The sequence below is a fragment of the Zootoca vivipara genome, chromosome 15 (genome assembly GCF_963506605.1).
Source record: "Zootoca vivipara chromosome 15, rZooViv1.1, whole genome shotgun sequence".
NCBI lineage: Eukaryota > Metazoa > Chordata > Lepidosauria > Squamata > Lacertidae > Zootoca > Zootoca vivipara.
The window spans coordinates 29,591,483-29,611,797 of record NC_083290.1 but is presented as its reverse complement, the minus strand read 5'-3'; the positions used below and the strand labels follow the sequence as shown (position 1 = coordinate 29,611,797).

General features: G+C 45.6%; 1 protein-coding gene across 2 annotated transcripts in view; it reads left to right on the top strand.

Moving 5' to 3' along the window:
• The first annotated feature begins 1,158 nt into the window (after nt 1-1,158).
• SIK3 (SIK family kinase 3) overlaps nt 1,159-20,315 on the top strand; it is a 94,533-nt gene continuing 75,376 nt past the window's right edge. For both annotated transcript variants that reach the window (XM_060268640.1, XM_035140145.2), the window contains exon 1: nt 1,159-1,480. In XM_060268640.1, the coding sequence (XP_060124623.1) occupies nt 1,256-1,480 (225 nt within the window). In that variant the 5' untranslated portion in view covers nt 1,159-1,255. The remainder of the gene's footprint in view (nt 1,481-20,315) is intronic.

Sequence of the window (20,315 nt, the reverse complement as noted above, 5' to 3'; positions counted from 1 at the left end):
CTGCTAATGAGCCTGGTGTGCTTTCAGCAGTGATCACAAGAAACCTGTCAAGGCTTCCAGCTAGCTGAGCTTGTTGCTCCTGCTCTATCTTCCTCCTCTTCCTGCCTTGTGTACCTCATTTACCAACACATCAATACTGTATTCTCTAGTTCCTTCTGTTGCTCATATTTAAAATCCTCCTTGCAATTTCATCAAACTAGGATTTCCTTAAGTAGTCCGAAAAGGGCTTCCCTTCTTCCACAAAACAATCACCGTTAGATTCTCTTGTTTCGGCTATTAACTTCGCCAGTTCTGTATAGTCCACCACATGGGTGTAGACAAGGGTGTGGGGGGGAGGTGCTCCCCTAGATCCACAAGCACTGTTGAAAAGCATAGAAAGTACTCAATTTTCCGAGGTTCTGCACTCCTAACAGAAGCCTGCCCCCAGCAATGTCTTCTTGTCCTCTACGGTGTATTTTTACCCGTGATTTCCCAAGAAAGGCTCAACAACTTTGACTTCCTTAAAAGAAAGCAAAAAAAAAAAAAAAAAGCTGAACAACTTTGGCGGCCCCTAAAAAATACCCTGTCTACGCCCATGATCCATCTGACCTTACTTCTCCATTCTTCTTTGGTGGGGAATTCTTCCACCCATTTTTGTGCATACATACCGGTATTATTTTGTTAAAAAACTGTCCCTATAATCTCCCAAGAGAATGGCTAATCCACCCAAGTTTCTGATGCCAAGAGACCGCGGCTGGCTTGGAGGGCTTCAGCCGCTGGGGAGTCCCACTGCGCCCAACGGGCCTTGGGCGCCAGCCTCCCAACCTCCCTCGGCAGCCGGCGCGCCTCTTCCTCATGTGGCGGTGCAGCCGCCCGGCTCTGCAGACGAACGGCGGGTCGCACGTCCGAAGGGCCGCGCCTCGTGTCCGGCAGCCCTCGTGCAGCGGGGAAGAGACCACTTCATTGGTGGTCTCCCGCACGCCTGATCTGCAGCAACAGCAGCAGCTGCCGCCGGAACTACAGCGAACGGGCAGCTTGTCCCTTCGCGCTCCCCGTAGCCGTCGCGCGCGCCGGCCGCCTGCCGTGCGCGCTGACGTCTCTCTCGCGTCAGAGCCGCCGCGGCTAGGCCCGCGCGCTGCTCCTCCTCCTCCACCACCTCCTCCTCCTCCGCCGGTTGCCATGGCGGCGGCTGGGGCCCCGCCCCCGTGCGGATGAGCTCACGCGGTGCCGCAGCCCCGGGAGGAGGGGGGAGGGGCGGCTGCTCCCTCACAACAAGATGGCGGCGGCGGCTGCAGCGTCCGGTGGCGGCGGTGGCGGTGGAAGCGCCGGGGGCCCCCCGCTCCCGGCGCCCGGGACCCGCCTGCCTCCCCCGGCCCCGCCGCCCTCCGCGGCCCGGCCGCCGGGCCCCGCGCGCATCGGCTACTACGAAATCGAGCGCACCATCGGCAAGGGCAACTTCGCCGTCGTCAAGCTGGCCACGCACCTCGTCACGCGCGTCAAGGTGAGGCGGGCGCGACTCTGAGGGGCCTCGGACCCGCTCCTCCACCGCTCGGCGCGCGGTAGCCTGACAGCTCCGCTCCCCGAGGCTGGAGCGCGCCGCCCCCGCGGCCTTGCGGGGTGGTGGTGGGTCGCGTCTGCTTCGTGCCCGGCAGCGACAAAACGAGAGGGGAGACCAGACCGCCACCCCGGCACCGGCCACCCCGGCTCCTCTCCCCTCCCCTCCTCTCTTCTCTTCTCCTGAGAATGCCGGCGGGAGCCTTCCGAGCCCTGCCACGCCGAGAATGTGCGTGGCGCGACTCTGGGCATCCCCGGAGGCGTTGCAACGGGCTCCTTGGGCTTGCAGGAGACTGGCTTGGGAAGGTGGTCTTGCCCCTTTCCTCCTTGCTGTGAGGGATGCTGTTGCCGCCTCCCCGTCCAGTACTTGGTCCCCACAACCAGGCTGCCCTGCTTGTGCTCCCGCTTTCCGCGCTCCCAGAGAGGGGAGGTTTCTCCCGAGAGTACCACTTTTCCCTGCCAGAGCAAATCTGCTCCTTCCCTTTGCCTGCTGGCTCGCTGAAGTGCCTGTGGTCCAGGCAGGCGCTGCTGTGGACCAGCCACATATGGCTACGGATGCAGGCAGCCTGGGTGCCTCCATGCAACGTAGCCACGGTGGTAACTTTGAGAGCACCTTGCTTTCCAGCACTGTTAAGGTTCATCAGAAAGCCGGGCACGGTCTTGCTGTCAGTTTGCACTGGGCCTCTGCTGATCTCCGACTAATAAATAAAATCTCTCTCTCTCTCTCTCTCTCTCTCTCTCTCTCTCTCTCTCTCTCTCTCTCTCTCTCTCTCTCTCTCTCTGTGTGTGTGTGTGTGTGTGTGTGTGTGTGCACCTGTCTGTGGAGAGGAGAGCAAGCATCACTCAGCACTCAGATTACATTGTTGATAGTGTAGATAGTTGGGTGTTGTGGGAGGTTAGTCCCTTCTGTTTTACCTTTGTATCACTGCTATGTGGTCTTTAGGAGATGCTTCAGAAACTTCATTTAGATTTTTGTTTCATTTAAATTTTGCTTAAACAGCAGAACCTTTTAAGGCTTCTCATGACCAATTTTTATTCAGTGAAGAAGGATTGGAATGCTTCTGTGCTGTTGAAAAGAGCAAGGGCAGTGAGTGTTGCCTTTTGTGAGGCCCGGCACCTGTTAGCAGAGCTTGGTGCCTTTTTCTTTAGTCAATTTCTTTCATATGCTTTTGGTGCATTAGCTGGCAATGCGTACCTGTGCTAGCTGCTTACGTTTGCCAGGTTGGATGATGGCTTCATAGTGGCAGGGTCCCTTTCCATCAATTGGGATCTGATTTGGCATTTTCTCTGTCCAAGGTGTAATATTCTGAAACTGACCAGATTATTTCATTCACCATGTGACAAGAATCTAAACCAAAGCTGGTCACTTTCCAAGGATACTTCTGTCTGGGGCAGGACAGAATTTCCTGTCTGATCTGGCGGCAGCAGCCTTGGAATCTTACACCTTCTCTTAAGTATGAAGCCTGACTCCTGGCAGGAGTAATCTCAAGATTTTTGCCTTGTAAGCATCTTCTGAGATGGCAATTATCATTCTGCATGTGAAACGGAGTGGTCTGGCTTGTGATGGTTGATCCCGGGTGACTGGTGGGAGGAGGGTGTCACCAGCTGGTCTGATGATACTTTAGAATTCTGGTTCTAAGAGGAGAAAGCAACTTGATGAGATCAATAGTGGGAGAAAAGGGGTTGTTGGGTTGTTGTTTTTTGGTCTCCTGCCATGTAGTCTGTTCCTTAATCACCAGTTACTGGTGCTATGAGTGGTCATTGTGATTATTATTTTTTGCACATACGTAACTTCTAATTGAATTGTTAAATGGCATTGAAGCTTAAGGACTACAATCTTTGACTCTATCTTTTACTTCCCCCTATAATATATATATATATATATCTGCCAACTGAGGACTACACTTTATGCATTTGATAAAGTGGACTCTTGTCCATGAAACTTGCCATAACATATTAGTTGGTCTTCAACATGCTACATTGAACCAAACACAGGTACTACTTGTATCCTCTGATCATGAAACTGAATTTTGGGTTTTCATCTTAGCTGCTGGGCCTTTTAGACTGATGATGTACCAAGCAGCTGCTTGTTCATCAAATCTTGCTGAATGCAGCTAGACAGCAAGTCTGACTAACCAACATATACGTTATAAGAAATTCTCCTATTGTTGGAATAAGTCAGGTGAGAATAAGTCAGTGCTCCTGCTTTTTTTCTTGCTCCCATCTACTGTTAATCTGGTGCCAGGGCAGCAATGCAGTGCTCTGCAGAAATCTGGAATAAAGTCTTCATCTCTGTCTGCAGGGTAGTCCAGCAGAGCTTCCAGATCAGCTCTGTTACTTGTGCTGATATTTTGTTTCTGCATTGTGCAGAAAGCAGTAGTCATATGATGGTGAGTTTATGATCTATATAAGAAGTCCCAGGGTCCATCTATGGCTGTGGTGTGCAACACCTGAGGTGGCACACAGCTGCTGGTGCTACAGTTCAGTTTGTTGCAGAGCTTAATTGCTGCTTTCTCCCTACCCGTGGCTCTCCAGTTGTTGGACTACAACTCCCATTACCCCTGACCATGGCTCATGCTGGCTGGGATGATGAGAGTGGAGTCCAACAACAGCATATGGGTGCATGTACTCCAGGTAGTTTCCCAGGTAGAGCTATCCTCCATTGTTACATTCATATTTAAAAAGCCTGACTCAACCAGGATTACTGACAGTGGTTGATGTTAAAGTCTATGAAAATATCAGGGTGAAAGCCCTGTTAATGAATAACAGAGGCTTAGTATGGGAACTGAAGTTTGAAGAACCTGCTTCTATGAGAGTTTTCCCTGCATATCTTACGATCTGGAGCCCATTCCTGAATACAAAAACTTACTGACTGAGGAGCTCCTGGATTGGATCAAAACATGCCACTTTGCTAATGCAAGGGCACCTTCCACTTGCAGAAGGTACCAGCACCCAGAAGAGGCTTCTTGCTAGAAAGTGGGTGAGACAGGAGGAAGTAACTTCTATTTCCCCAGCCCCCAGAATCACTTCCCATGCTGTTCCGGAATCCCCTGGAGCAGCTTTTTAGGGGACTGTAAGAGAAAGGAGGAATTGATGAGAATTGCCACTCCAACCCCTTTTTATGATTTAAGCACCTAGTAGAGCTCTCTGTTCATTATGAGAATGGATTCAGCTCATTGCATCTGACACGAGAAATCCTAATTTAAAATAAATTTGTATTTCCTCCACCTTATTTTGTTCAGAGTGGGTCTTAGTTGTGCAAAGACTTTTTCATAGCTTCTTGGATCAAGAGACTGACTAGCATGTATCTGAAATGCTTCTTGAACCTGTTGATTCACTTCTGCCAGTGGGTGGAGAAGAACTGCTGTTCCTTGGAAGTCGAGTCTCTGATCAGTTTGAGCAACTTGCATTCTGAGAATATTTAGCCTGACCCGAGTTTGTAATTCAATCAAGAGTTCAAAGTGAATTCTTGAAGGCCAAATATCTGACCTGTACTCTCAAAACATGTGTGGGTGTGTGGGGGCAGGTGAGAGAAGAAATGCAGACTTTGAAGAAGGGGCAGAGGATCCTTGTGCCTCTCGAAACCTTTTCATCTAAAGGTTCCTCAAGTTCATTTTGTTGTCTCCAGCAAGCAGAGTACATGACCAGCAGATGTCTGCTCATGCGGGGTTTATCCAGTCCTTGTGTTTTTCTGTGGTCTCAATTGGAGGCAGTCACCGTAGTGATTCAGAGATGGCTGGCTGCAAACAGGCTTAGAAACAAATAAGTGATTGTTTACAAAGTCCACCAGAAAGCCTGAAGTGTTAAGCAAGGCACTAATACTGAAGTGGGAAAGTGTTGTGGGGAAATCCCCCCATGCCCACCCCACCCGCCTCCATTGAAAAGCAGACCAGTGTTTTTTTAGTTAACAGGAATTCTGTCTGGGGCTTGACTTAAGTAGACTTTGGTAGGGACAGACAGATCCATGGAAAACTGGAGCCCTGGGGCAATATCCAAAGGTTTCACAGAGTTTTTGTGATAGTAATTGAGACATTTTTTTTGGGGGGGGGAAATCTGACTGCAGTAGAGGTTACCCATGTTTTTCCCCTGTCTGCTTATGGTGAAGCTGCAGAATCCAAGAGTCCTGTTTGTTAAGAGCTCTTGGAGGATGGAACTCTCAGTAAAATTGGTAAAGCCACAAGCATTGAAAAATATGGAACATGCTTCTGTTTTACAACTCTGAGAATCATTTTGGAAGGGCAAATAGGTGAGAGGAGCTGTTGTATTAGACCAATAACATTTCATGGTTCACAGAACTTGTCATTGGTTTTTTTTTTATTCTGGGAGACTCATTGTGGCTTGCTTCATACAAGTCCTTAAGTTCTTGCTTGTTAACAGGGGTAACTTTATTGCCTACTTGCCTTTCTTTATGGAAGACCCCTTGCTTCTCAGTAGAGACTTCCAGCTTTCCCAGTAGTCCGTCTCCAGTCTCCTTGTCTGTCAGAAATACTTTTGAGCTTAACGCTGGCAAGCTTCCTTCTAAGGACAAGGCCACAAACACTGTTGAAATGGACCCTTTCATTTAAAAGCGCAGATGGTCCATTTATTTACCGCGTTCTTGCTAACCTTGAAAATCTGTTTGCTGAAATTCACAGTGATGGAACATTGTGGTAAGAGAGCATTGTTCACTTGAAAAATGCAGGCTATTTGGTTTCAGAGACAATGTTTAGATGCCACTATCTGTGAAATAAACTTTTGATGCATGCATGCAAAGCTAGGTTTAGAGGAGCTGATTTTAAATCCTGGTAACTTCTTGTGTATGGCAAGGATGCTGCTGTCAGCTAGACAGGAACCGACTTGCTTCTCTGGGGGTATTAACAGGACACCTGCAGGATATCTTACTGTGTTCCTCCCTCTCTGTTTCCTGTGTCCTTTCACCTCATTTCTCTTACATTCTGATGTTGCACAAGGAGGAGGGAAAATGCTCTATGACCCCTCTACTAGGCTGTTGTGTACAAATCCTTCTAGTGGCCTTGTTGAATTACAGAGTAGAATTTGCTGCACTGTCAACCCAGTAGTGCCACTGCAGGCAGACGGAGTTGGAAATTGCCCCATAACTGGGCAGTGCCATGTGTGTGGTGTCTGTTACACAACTGTGGCGAGGCTTGGGCCCTTATCCATTAATTTATTCTGGCTGTAGTTTTGTTGGTGATTCTCTCTCACAACATTATGCTGTGTAGCTGTATTTGCATACAAGATACCGGTAGTATTTTGTACAGAAACCTGATGTGCATCAATAGCGCATTGCATTTGGCAAATATGCTAGTGCTCTCTCAGTAATGCTGCAATCCCTCCATCTTGTGTCCTCAGGAGGGCCAGGTAGGCTTTGTCTGAGATGCATACTCACAGTCTCCATAGTTAGTTCTTGGTTTCCTGCCTTTGCCTTCTGGAAGCTCAACTTGCAAGGGCTAATTACCTTGTCATATGCTGGGGACAATCCTGACAAGTCTAAGGTGAAGGTGTTACTGATAGTGTAGCCTTTTCCTCACACATCACTCATGCATGAGAACATGGGTAGGCAAACTAGGCCCAGGGGCCGGATCCGGCCCAATCGCCTTCTAAATTCGGCCCACGGACGGTCCAGGAATCAGCGTGTTTTTACATGAGTAGAATGTGTCTTTTTATTAGAATGCATCTCTGGGTTATTTCTGGGGCCTGCTTGGTGTTTTTACATGAGTAGAACGTGTGCTTTTATTAAAAATGCATCACTGGGTTATTTGTGGGGCATAGGAATTCATTCATCCCCCCCAAAAAATATAGTCCGGCCCCCCACAAGGTCGGAGGGACAGTGGACCGGCCCCCTGCTGAAAAAGTTTGCCGATCCCTGCCTGAAAAGTTGATTGTTTGTTGTCTAACTCTTCCCTACCCCACTCCCCAGTCAATTTTAATTTAAGCTGCACTGTAAGCTGAAAGCAACTTAACTTGCCAAGTTGCCAGAGTTACCACTGAGAGACCTCTCCCCCTGGCCTCAATATTGGTATCTGCACTTGTTTTCCCAGGCTGCTCTAAGTTTACCTCCCAGTTTACCAATATTTTAACTAGGAAAGTGAAACTGCTTTTTTTTTGCTGACATTTCACATTTGGTGGCTTCTGGCAAATGTGGCTTCCTGGCTGACCTAACTTCTGAGTCTGAGGTGTAGGATGTTGAACAGCAACCACAATTCTGTTTGTTGAAATCCTTTGTAGTCAGATCGGCAAAATGCATCATCATCATCATCGTCGTCAAACGAAGCACTACTACTTGATGAGTTGGGGAAAAGCGTCTGTTCTTTGGGGAATCTGCAGGACTTCTTATATGGCATGTTTGGAAGGGCTAGTTGTTGGGAGCATTTGTGATTTGTTACTTGCCTGAATGCTGAAAATGAAAAGGGTCATGTTCAGGGCTGTTCTCCTTCCTTGTTCAACTCTTTTGCTGTTCCGCATGCACATACTGTACCTCCCTCTGCCACACAAGGCAATGTATACTAGGAGACTGCTGTCTCCTGATCATGGCATAGTGCTAGCTTGGTCTGGGCATTTTTTCTGGTTCAGATCTTTACTCACAGTGCACAGGGACTATGACTCCCTCTCCCCTCTATCAATTGAATCTTGTGAAATATGTCTGACATCTATTGGAAAGACACCTTTTCTAGCAGTACTCCTGGGGCTTGTGGTTTCTCAAAGAATCCTGATATGTTTGCTGTTGAATGAAGAAGGATGTGGAAAAGAGGCAGAGAACTGTTGCCAGCGTATTCACTCTGTGATTCCCTCGACACTCCTTAGAGGCAGAAGAATGCATTAATCGCCAAAATGTATTTAACTGTGCTATCTGACTCTAAACAACTCTTAACTTCTAAAAGTATTTTAGTGTAGTCAGCCAAAGGACCACTATAAAATGTTCAGCACATCCAGCTCAGTTCTGTTGACAGGTGACATTTGTGTGTCTCAAAACACCTCCTTTGTGAGGGTTGTAAAAACCGGAAAGTGTGTCGGGGGAGGGGGGATTAAGGTCTAGCTCTTGCCTAACCCTCCCCAAAGAAAAGAGCTCCACATGATCAAATCTGAGGAAACAAGACCAGAGCTTTGGTGTTCTCTCAAGCTCTTATCAGATGGTTGCTGGAGAGCTCTTTGCAATATTGAGATTTAAGGTAGATCAAAATCTTGTTCAGCATTTCTTTCCATGGTTAGATAATGCCAAAAACGCATTATGAAGAATTCACTTGTTTGCTTCATAAACAAACAGCACTTGCTCATCCCTCCCTCTCTTGATGCTTGTACTGCAGCTTGTTTTCCAGTGACTGTCTGCTGGGGTGGGAGAAAGGCCAGAAAGAGGATCAGAGTTGGCTGACTGACTTTGTGACTAGTGTGTTCTGTGTTGCACCCCTTTTGGAAGGGAAAATGGTAATTGGCATACTGCATGCACATGACTCCCTGTGTCTGGTGGCAGACACAGATGTTTCCAGAGACCTACATGCTGTGGCTGTACACCACCCACAAGACACAAAATTTCTGAGGTGCCCTGGTTTTTGAGTCATTGTTGGAAAAGACTGGAAATGGCTCTAAGAAACAAATTGAATTACTGTAGTGACTTGTGGTCACATTCATGTTGGGTGGGGACAAGAGAAGTGCATGTATGCCCTTAAATGCCCATTGCTTTCAATATCTGTGTTAACTGTGGTGAAGCTTTGCTCGAATCCATATTCTGTGGATCACTTGTTTTTTTAAAGATCATACCTGAAGATCACTATGAATCTATAGGTAATATAATTCCACATTTGCAAATTGGACTTCCAAGCTTCTGGAGCCCTGTTTTGCTATTTATACATATTGAAAGACTAAATAAAATCAATATTAAAATAATAATAATAAAACAGAATAATAAAATTCAAAACAAATTCAGAACTCAATTTACATAAAATTCCAGCCTACATCCAGTGAACTTCTGAAAAGCCTGAAGTGTAGCCACCTGCCACAGCTCTATAGAGAAAGGCTTGGAGAAGCCCCAAGCATCAGTGGTACCCTCTTTTCAGTACGTATGTATTGGGGACTTCTGCGTGGAGATGAGTCACTTGTTCTAAAAATTACTAATGACTGCGAATCATTCTCTCTTTTGGTGTGTGTGTGTGTTAGGTAACAGGGAGGCTGTTGGGCTACAGAAAATCTCTCTATGCAACCAATAATATTTCTTCTACTGACAACTCTTGGGCCACTCTTAACAGGCTGTAGCTCATCCTTTTATTCGTGCGCCAGATGTGATATGAATTACCTGCTTCTGGAGATCACAGAATATGAAAGTGTTCTCTGTTCCCAACACTGCTCTTTGGCATTTCAGTCTGTCTGATCTTGTTTGGCCTAGGGGCACTGCATGGTACTATTATTATTATTATTATTATTATTATTATTATTATTATTGATTAAATTTGTATACCGCCCTATACCCACAGGTCTCAGGGTGGTTCTCAACATAAAATCACAATATAAAAACACAAAACATACTAAAAACAAGAACAATCCAATAATCCCTCTCCTCCCCAACACATTTTAAAAGGGCATTGGATGTCAATCAGCCAAAGGCCTGGTTAAAGAAGGACTCTTTTTTCTTCTAAATCTCTCAAAGTTTCTTCGGTACAGTATGTCTCTTTCAATATTTATTAAAAATTTGTATGGCACCTTATTCCTATGAACAGCATTCAGGGTGGCCACTGACAAGTTACTGTAGCAAAGCTGAAACAACTGTAAAAGTGAAAGCAGGGCTAAAGCTTTAGATGAAACAAGTTGCGCTGTTTCTATATATATAATAATGTTTTCCAAGCCCTCCTTTGCTTTGTGTGTCCCCTCTCTCCCATGATGTCTGTCAATTGGCCCTGTCTGAAGAGATGGGCATGTTCTCTTTGCTTCTGAATCAATTCTATTATCAGTTTTGTCACATTATTTTATTGTCTCTTGAAAATGTTATGTGTCGGTCTTATTGGGCATGCAAAAGGAGGATGGTGCTAACTTTGGAAACTTGCCCCCCCCCCCAACTGGAATGGTATTGTCTGATTTTTATTTGGTCTCAGTAAAAAAACCATTCAAGACATTTTAATCTACCTTTTGAGTACCACATAACTCTTCATTTTGCATAATGTTAAAACATAAGAGTTGGGCAGGGAGGGTTTAAAATAGTTTGTTAAAAGAGGGCAAGAGCATGGTGGATGCTCTTATCTGCAGCAGAGGGTATCTTCGCATCCTTCTTGCAAAATGTCTAGGTTAGTTTGTGCCAATGCTACACTGAAGGAAAGAACACATAGTAGCAGTGCCCGCTCTCTTTTTGCATGTATAAATGACAACTACTGAAGTCTGTCCACATACAGTACATCCAAGAAAGTGTGGCTTTTAACTGTGTCTTTTGAGTGACTTTGTCAGGTTGGCCAAGCAAGTTCCTAGGGTGCCTGTTAATTCCCATGTGGGAATTAAAATATTGCAGTGTTTCTAACAGGGTCTTCCTGTTCACAGTTCACCTCCAGACAGGCCCTCTTCCAGGATACTCCATTTCATTTCATGGAGCTGGGAAGGCATGGGGATGAATTTGCTGCTGCAACAATGCCTGAAAGTTAGAGCTGGGAAGGCATGGGGATGAATTTGTTGCTGCAACAATGCCTGAAAGTTAGGGAGAAGGCTGATAGCATACCATGCTTTCCAGAAAGCAATGGCACAGTTTCCATGACGGAATGGGAAACAATTCATAGGATTGTTATAGGGATAACACAGATAATCGGTGTTCAATCTGCTTTGAACAGTCTCTTTTCTTAAAAAAAAAAGTATAGTGAATGTTGATAGGAAAGGCAGGAACTTGATGAACAGTACCTCGTTGCCTGTTTGCCATACACCAAAATTTCCCTTTAGAATCTGGGGTTGAACAGTGCTTGTGTTTTATGTGATTGAGCCTGCAGTAGCATACTGGCCGAGAATCTGACATAGTGACCTTTCTTTGCTTTGGAAGTGCTTGGTTGTCAGTTTTGGTTAACTGTGAAATTCCAGTCTGACATCGCAGAAGGCAAGGTAGCGCGTCCTGAGCTGGTATGTAGTTAATTGTTGGCCAATGCAGGGCTGGACATTCACACACCTCATATGTCAAGTGTTTTGCTTATCTGAGTGTTGCTATGAAGTTTGTGGAGGAGAGACTAATAAGCTTGGGAGGGGAAAATCTCTGTTGAGGTTATAAACTGATTAAAACTGGGCTCCAAGATTATGAAGGGTGGTTAAAGAAAGTGGATTGCGTCTTTCCCAGCTGTGAGGCAACATAGATATGCTGGAGTGATGGTGAGATCTACTTAAATTGCAAAATTGTCTTGGCCAGTGAGATGGAATAGTCCTCATAATGACAACTGTGTACACAGAGTAGCACTCCATTTTTTATTAAAAAACATCCTACCCAGAAAATCTCTGTGTTTCAAGCATCTAGAGAAGACAAACCAGTAGAGCCAGCACAATAATGCAGAGTTTGTAAATACCCTGCCAAAATTGGTACCTCCAGCACTCATGCACTAAAGCAGGCAAGTTGCTTGTTCTTTGCTGCTTCTAGTGTCATATTTGCCTCAGAAGAGGCTGGCTAGGCTTGGCCCTGCAGCAGCCTAAGCTTTGCAGAAGAATGGAAGATTAAGACACTTCCAGAAATGTAACTAATTTGTGTGTTCTTTTTTTTTTTGAGAGAGAGAGAGAGAGAGAGAGAGAGAGAGAGAGAGAGAGAGAGAATGAAGCTACCAAAGTTAAGACAAATGCAAGATTCCCAACATCATGCTCATGAAGGGAAAGGGTAAAGGGACCCCTGACCATTAGGTCCAGTCGTGACCGACTCTGGAGTTGCGACGCTCATCTCGCGTTATTGGCCGAGGGAGCTGGCGTACAGCTTCCAGTTCATGTGGCCAGCATGACAAAGCTGCTTCTGGAGAAACAGAGCAGCACACGGAAACGCCGTTTACCTTCCCCTATTTATCTACTTGCACTTTGATGTGCTTTCGAACTGCTAGGTTGGCAGGAGCTGGGACCAAGCAACGGGAGCTCACCCCATCGTGGGGATTCGAACCGCTGACCTTCTGATCGGCAAGCCCTAGGCTCTGTGGTTTAACCCACAACGCCACCCGCGTCCCGCTCATGAAGGTAGTAGTGTTTAATTCAATGCCTATCCAATCTCCTCAGCAAACTCTGCTGTTATCCCATCGCTTCCACAGCTAGGCCTCAAGATTCAGATAGTTAAGCCCCCGTTTCCTGATTTGACTCTGACTTCCAAATGTGGTCTCTCCCGGCCCCCATGAATTTGGTAACGTGCTCTGAGAGGATAGTGTGTAGTTCTCCTCCCAGAATGACTACTAAAACCAAAGAATATATTTTAGCATGACAGGAGGAACACAGCCTTATACAGAGTCAAACTATTGGTCCAGCTAACTCAGTATTGTCTACATTGACTGGCAGCTACTCTCCAGGGTTACCGACTACGATCTTTCTCAGCCCTACCTGGAGATTGAACCTAGGACCTTTTGCATGCAAAGCAGATGCTCTGTCCCTGAGCTATGGCCCTTCCTAGTAGCTGTCTTCTGGGTGCCATTGTGCTGGACTTGTGTGTCTAGCCTTTGGCCATTCACAACTATTACTGAGGCTTCTCTCTTGATGAGGGCATCTCGCATTGAAGTCAAGGCTATTGTAGCTCATGTTGACATGGTAAAAGGCAGCTTCATGCTTTATCTGTATGTAACTTCTGGGCAGTAGATTTTTGTACTTGGCAGACAGACACCACCACACTCTGATTTCTTCTCTTTTAATAATTTTTGTTAGTATTCCTAATTAACATCTACTCTGAAGTCCTATTGAATTCAATGGGGCCTACTCCCAGGGAAGCGGGAATAAGATTGTAGCATTGGTATCTCAAGATGTTTCAGTTAATTGCAGTCATTTAGTATTTAAATCCCAGATTAAAACTGGCTCTGGTTCACTGATGATGTGAACATCATGCCAAAACTTGGCACTCTTGAAGGATCTGCCAGCAAGCAAACCACAGAGGTCCTGGTATTTTGCTCCCTGCACCAGCATTGATGGATGATATTTCAGCAGTGGGTTTTCTTTCCATTCTGCATCAATTTGCCTTTCAGGGTAACTGCTGTGGATTTCTTTTCATAATAAAAGCACTGGCAGCTTAAGGTGATGGTAGCTGCCTGTCAGTGGCTGCATTGACGTAGGTTTGCCCAAGGAATGTATGGTGTGCATACGTTGAGATTTTGGATATGATTTCTAAGGAGACTCTTGTTTTTCAGAGTGGAAAATGGATTGTGTAGTTATCTAGATCTTATTTGCTTAGTGCCAGTCTACAGAGTAATTTGCTCCACTGTCAGTATACCTTTTTAAACTTGCATCTCCTACACCAGGCATAGGAATCCTTTGACACTTCAGATGTTGTTGGACTCTATCTTCCATCATCCCTGACCATTAGCTATGTCAGATGGGGAAAAGGAGAGTTGGAGTCCAACAATGCCTGGAGAGCCACTGCTTCCTTATTCCTGTCCTGCACTATCCACATCTCTGAGCCTTGTTTTTGAAGTCATCCAGGGTTGCATCCAGTGTTAATTAGAGTTGGTTCTTTAAAATTAACAAACATAACTAAAAAAGATACGGTAGCATTCTAACAGTGAGTGGTTACTTGTGTAAGATCTCTTTTTGCATTGAAACAAGTTAAATGTGATGGCACCAGGGAATGCCAATTCCTTTACCTGCACATTCTCCCTAATTGTGTTACTCCTAGTGCGGGTTGGTACAGCTTTGGAGACTGCAGCCACAATAAAAAATAGCTGACAAGACGTGGCTTTGGGTTGGTAAGAGCGCAAGCTGAAGTTTTGAGTACTCCTTTCTGCCCTCCCCTGTGCATGCTAAATATATTCACTAGGGGTATCTTAGGATTGTCAACATTTTCTAGGAGGAATTCAAGGAATACTGTGAAATGTAGGTTTATTAAAGTGGATTAAAGTGCTCTATCCTAGCTCAATAAATCCACTTTAAAAAGAAACAGACCTTTTGTGGTTAGGAAAGTGATGGGTAAATGAATTGAAAAATGTGGAGTGAACTGATGGGAAGGTGGATATGGTAAGCACCTTGCAAACAAACTGGGGTAAGAGAAGAATGAACTTCCTGATGACAAGTCAGAAGGAATACACAATGAAGACCAGATTGAATATAACCTTTGTAAGCTTTGTGGCAGCAAACTGGGATGGATGCTCAATTAATACGGTAGGTTATTTGGAGAAGCTCTTAGTGGCATCCTGCATCATGTTGCCCCAGTCTGCTGCCACTGTGTTTGGCTTGGGTCAAAGTGATTTTGCAGCAGAGAGGTTGTCTCCTTCCATTCCTCAATACCTGTTCACCAAAGCTTTTTTCAATACGTACATTTGCAACCTTTGAATTTTTTCTGAATCTGTTAAACAGACCAAAACAGACCAAAGGACCCCCTAACTGGTTGGCAGCCCTAGGAGTGTCCTTAGAGTGAGATAAAGGCATAGAAAGATGGCAGGTCACAGAGCAGGGGAGAGTCTTGACCATCCAGAACAAATGCCAACGAGGCAGGAAATCTGTGTGCAAAGCAAAGTAAATGTGTTGCAGCTTTTGCCAAGGCAACAAACATACCCTGTTCCTGTCAGGGAGAGAAAAGAAAAACAAAGCAGGTCAGCCACACGGAGGTTGAGGCAAGAGAATGACTCTGCCATAACTTTGAAACTGTACTGGCAACCAGGGACCTTCGCCCCCTTCTCCAAGAACAGAGTTGCTTCTGCTGGCTTAAGAACAGTGAAAAGGCAATAGGGGTCAGGGGGTGGTGGGCTAACTAAGAGTCCAGGGAGGGATCAGAGCTGCAGGGTGTGAAGGCTTAGGAGACTGTCCTGTCCTAATAAATGTAGCGCAAGTGCTGCCGCCAAATTGCCAGTCGGTGCTCATGAACTTTCCATAACCTCCGAGTGGCACTTGTCTGAGCTCTGGAAACTGAAGCTGCAGCTGTATTTCACGTTGTGATTTATGCAATACAGATCACAGAACTGAAGAGGCATTGCTTAAGTGTTAAGAATCTGAAAACTTCCCTTGGCTTCTGGAGTGCTTCAGATACCACCGTTGTGTGTGCATGTGTGCTCACATATTTATATATTTGTGTGGAACTACAACTGCTGCAAACGTTAGTGGAAAGTTCAGCTGTCTTGGTGCTGCATCTGTGCTGACCCGTAGATGGTTGTCTGCATTTGCACACCCTGCAGTTGGTGGCAAAAGTACAAAGACGTTGGTCCCAAGGCAGCTTGTAGCGCTCGAAACATGCTCAAAAAGCCTTTGCCTACTCACATTGCAGAATTTTGCTTGTCTATATTTCCTAAAGCACATTTCTCATCTACCCAGGTCTGATGCAGATGCCTCACAGTGGTGCTTGATGTTGTATAGAGGCATCATTTTTCATACAAGCTTGCTTGAGGGTCAAGCAAGCTACACCAATGGGTTGCAGTTTAGAAAGGGAGCAGCTTTGTTTAGGACAAAGGTGGGATTTGATATGGCAGTGGGTGCACTGCTTGTCACGGGCTGTGACTGCTTCCCAGGCTTGTGGAACAAAAGTGGAGCGTGCTGGAACAGATCCACAGGGAGGCTTCCCGGAAGCTTAGATAGGCTTATGGTCTGAAATGGATACTGTTGTAGTTCAGGAACAACAACCAGTGCCTGGGATTAAGAGGCCCAGGAGAGCTGCTCAGAGCTGAGGAACAAAGCAAAGTGAGTGTTCATCTATTCCCACCCCCCTTATTAAAGACTCTGTTCTGCTTCATGTAAAGAGAGATGTGCTTTACAGTGCATTGTAGTTGTTTGTCTGTACGCTCTGCCCCAAGACTGACCTTGAAAACAAAGCTAAAGAGTTTACTAGCCCACTTGCCTTCACGATGTGTGTGTGTGTTTGTTTGTTTGTTGGGGATCTCCATGAAACTAGAACTAATATTTTTAACTCTTCTGTGATGAGAACTGCTTCCAAGCAAGTGGCTAAAAGGCCTGGCTTGCAGCGCTAAGCATCCTGGACAGGTGGATTCACAGCTGTTTGGACAACCATACTCTAAATGCTCACCAGTGGTTCCTCATCCTACCAGAGGGAGGTTTTGAGTGGAATGCTGCAGACATCTGCTGTGGTCTTGATTATCTTCCAACTTTTATATCAGTGACTTTGATGAAGGTGTGGAGTAAATCTTCCGAGTCTTTCTGTTTTGTGGATGACACAAAATGGGGAGGGACTGCTATAGCTAAGGCCTCTGAAGAGGGGTATAACATTTAGAATTACCTTGATAGAACAGAAAACAGAGCTGAAGCAACATGAAACTCAGCAGAGAAAAATGCCACATTCTGCATTTAGGCTGTAAGAAAAATAAGACACACGGGTATAGCATGGGGGTTACTTAGCACGTGAAAAGGATTTTGGGATTGTAGTTGAACATGAGCCATCACTGTGATATGACTGCAGAAAAGGCTACCATGATTTATAGGCTGCATTAATAAAACCATTATTTTCAAGTCACAGGAAGTAACAGTTCTACTTTATTATGCTCTAATTCAACCTCTTCTAGAGAACTGTGTTTTGTGTCTGGGCCACTCTTTCAGAAAGTTATAGGTAAATTGTGATGCACTCAGAGGAGGAGGATGAAGATGGCCATGCCCAAATTATGCACTCAAATGATTTTGTACATTGGCTGGTCAAATGGATGGCATAAGTCTGTATTTTTTGTTATTTTATTACTCCCTTATTCATTGACATTTTATGGAATTTTATTGACTATGAACTGAACCATCAGATAGGAATACTGGAAGCTGCCTTATATTGAGATAGACAATTGTTCTCTGCTCTCCTCCCGCCCTCCCGGGTAGGTGTAGATGTAAGGGACTGAAGTTGTTACAGTTGAACGTTTAGGGAAACCTCTTGCTGATGAAAGTTGGAACAGTGGAAATAATGACCACAGGGTAGGCTCTGCCTCATTGGAGGTTTTCAAGCAGAGGTTTGGCTGCCATCAGTTGGAGATACTCTAGCATTGGGTATTCTGCATTGGGGGTAAAGATTCCTACTCAGTCTATAACCCTTTTCCTTGCAAACCTCAAATGGAATGTTTGACAGCTTCCCTTAAAAGCACTAGCCTTGTGCCAGGCTCCCACTTTGGCTAAAGAGCATGGAAAATCAGCTCTGTTTCTAATGGGGCCTGTTGTGGCTTGCTCGCGGCTGGGGTCCACTCCACTGACAAAAAAAAACCTTGCTCATGTGCAATGGCAGCATGCTGTAGCTCCTGCAGGGGTTCTGGCTGCCTCCATCCCTCTTGGTAGTGGTTAGCTGCTCTTCTTCTATTCTAGGGTATGGTTCAAGTTCTCCCCTCCCTGTGTAATCAAATGCTCCTTTCTTAGCAACAGTAACCACTGCTCCATTCAGGGGAATTGGAAACCCAGTCAATAAAAAACATCACCATGTCTTCAGCTGCCCAAACTGCCCTTTTCCTTCTCCTACAGTAGATGCTCACATAGTGCTAAGTGTGTTTCTTCACTTCAGCTCTCCCTGCATGGTTCTTCTTATCTCTCCCCCCCCCTTATTTGGGTGATTTATTGCCTCTCCAGGAAGTCCTCTTCTTCTCCTTTTATTTCCTTGAACGTTGTTGCGACAGACTTCTCCAGTCCACTGACCACCTCTAAAATGATGACCTACTTGTGCCCGAGTGACATTTTGGTTATCTACAGAGAGAAAGGAAAATAGGGTGGAGGAGGCCTGCAGCAATGGAGCCCTTGTTGTCTGTATTAGCAGCTGAGGGTAAATCGGGGTGGGGGCAGGGGAGACGCCTGGCTTGCCTTGTTTGGGCTGTTCTCCTGCTTTATGTTTGCTTTACAGGTCATGGTGCAAGTTCAGCTCAGCGACTCTTGGGCAGCAGACAGGGAGACAAGCTCACCCCACTTCTGTACCTGCTGGTCTCATTTTAACAGCTAAACTGGATGCAAATGTGTATCCACAGCAACACACCCAGAAGAGTTTCCTCAGACTTTGTGGGTGTGGTTCTCTTCCCACGCTGCCCCTAGGGATGTGTGGGCAAGGGCTTTGGAATGCCAGTCTTTCCTATGGCCCTTCCTTCAACCACTAAAATGTGAATTTCTGTCACAGTGAGGCTGTACAATTCCTTATACTCTCCAGTATGTCAATGCTGTAGATTTGTGCAGTTGCTCAACCAATAAATATGAACATATGTGCACCCCCCCCACCCAGAGAGAAATACTGTTCATTTCACATAGTTATCCATTTTAAGTTTCCTGTCTAAACAATAATGAACAATAATGAAATAAAAAAGACAGCACTGACCATCTTCCATTCAGAGTATTCTAAATTGAAGGGCTGAGCTCACGTTTGTGTTCTCACTACATAATGAAAAATACCCCATTCTGTCCTCATTGCTTTAACTCAGGGGCTGGTGGAAAACATAATCACAATTGTGTTTGCCTAGGCAAGCCTTTTACATGGGGTGGGGGGTGGGAGCAGAGAGAGCACAAGCAGCAGTGAGGGTATGGGGGAAGAAGATGGATCTGTCCACCTGCGTTATCATGATGGCTGAGCTGGAAATCTGTTTTGAGGTTTGTTGTTAGCCTCCTTTTGTGGTCTGAGACCCACTTATAACCTCCTGCAATAAGTGTTTCACTTTGACTGCTTCTCAGCACTCTCCCCCCCCCCCCATTTTTCACTTTCACTTAAAGAAAAGGGACAGTAACAATGGGGGATGTGGATATCCCTCACCCACCAGTGTGTCTTGCCCCAGTAGCTGAAGACCAACACCTTTGATCTTTGTACATTTTTTGACTTGGTGAGAATACATAAAATGATGGGTAAATTTGCTCCAATAAAGAGAAGAACAACACCATGAACAACACAGATACAGACTCTAGTGGCACCCACACAACTTCCTTGGAGGGCTGTAAGTCTCAGTGGAGTTGATCCCACCAATTAACACTTTGCCTGATTTAAGCAGTGTGCTAGTTAATCGGAGAAAGTCACTGGCCCTGAAGAAATGGCTTTTCTTGTATTCCACAAAGATACTCTGTCTTGAGCAAAGAGCTCAAAGCAAATACTCCCCCCACGGCTGCTCCCGCTCCCAGTTGGGGAAAAACTCCATAGATATAATGTGACTTTGCATGCTGAAGGGTCCAAGTTCACCCCTAGCATCTTCATTTGAAAGCACTCCCAAGTAACAGGGCTGCAAAGATTGCCTGAGACCTTGGAGAGTTCTTGCCAGTCAGACAAAACTGGGCTGAATGAACCAATCATCTGACTTGGTAGAAGGTAGCATTATGTGTTTGTCTGGTATGTTCAAGGCCTTGTGAAAGAGTGCTGATGGCAGTACTGATACTGTGAGCTATGTTGACAAACATGGCTGAAGAACACAAGCTGCCAGATAGAATGAAATGTCTAAAGCATAACATCCAGAGCAGCCTGGCAATGAAGCTCTCCCATTTCTGACAAGTGCTGCTGATTGAGAGTGCTGCTACTGCAGAAACTGTTCAGGTCACCCGGAAGGACGGCCTGCACTGGGAGAACAGGGGAGTGCAATGGGGGAATATGTGCAAATGCCTTCTATACCAAGTGGCATAGAAATGTTACAGAAAAATGCTTCTAATTCTCCTGGGTCTCTCAGGTCACCTATAGTACCACTAACCATGGTCTAGGGACTCATTGTTAAAACCGTGTTTATGGAAGACAATCTTACTCTGTTACG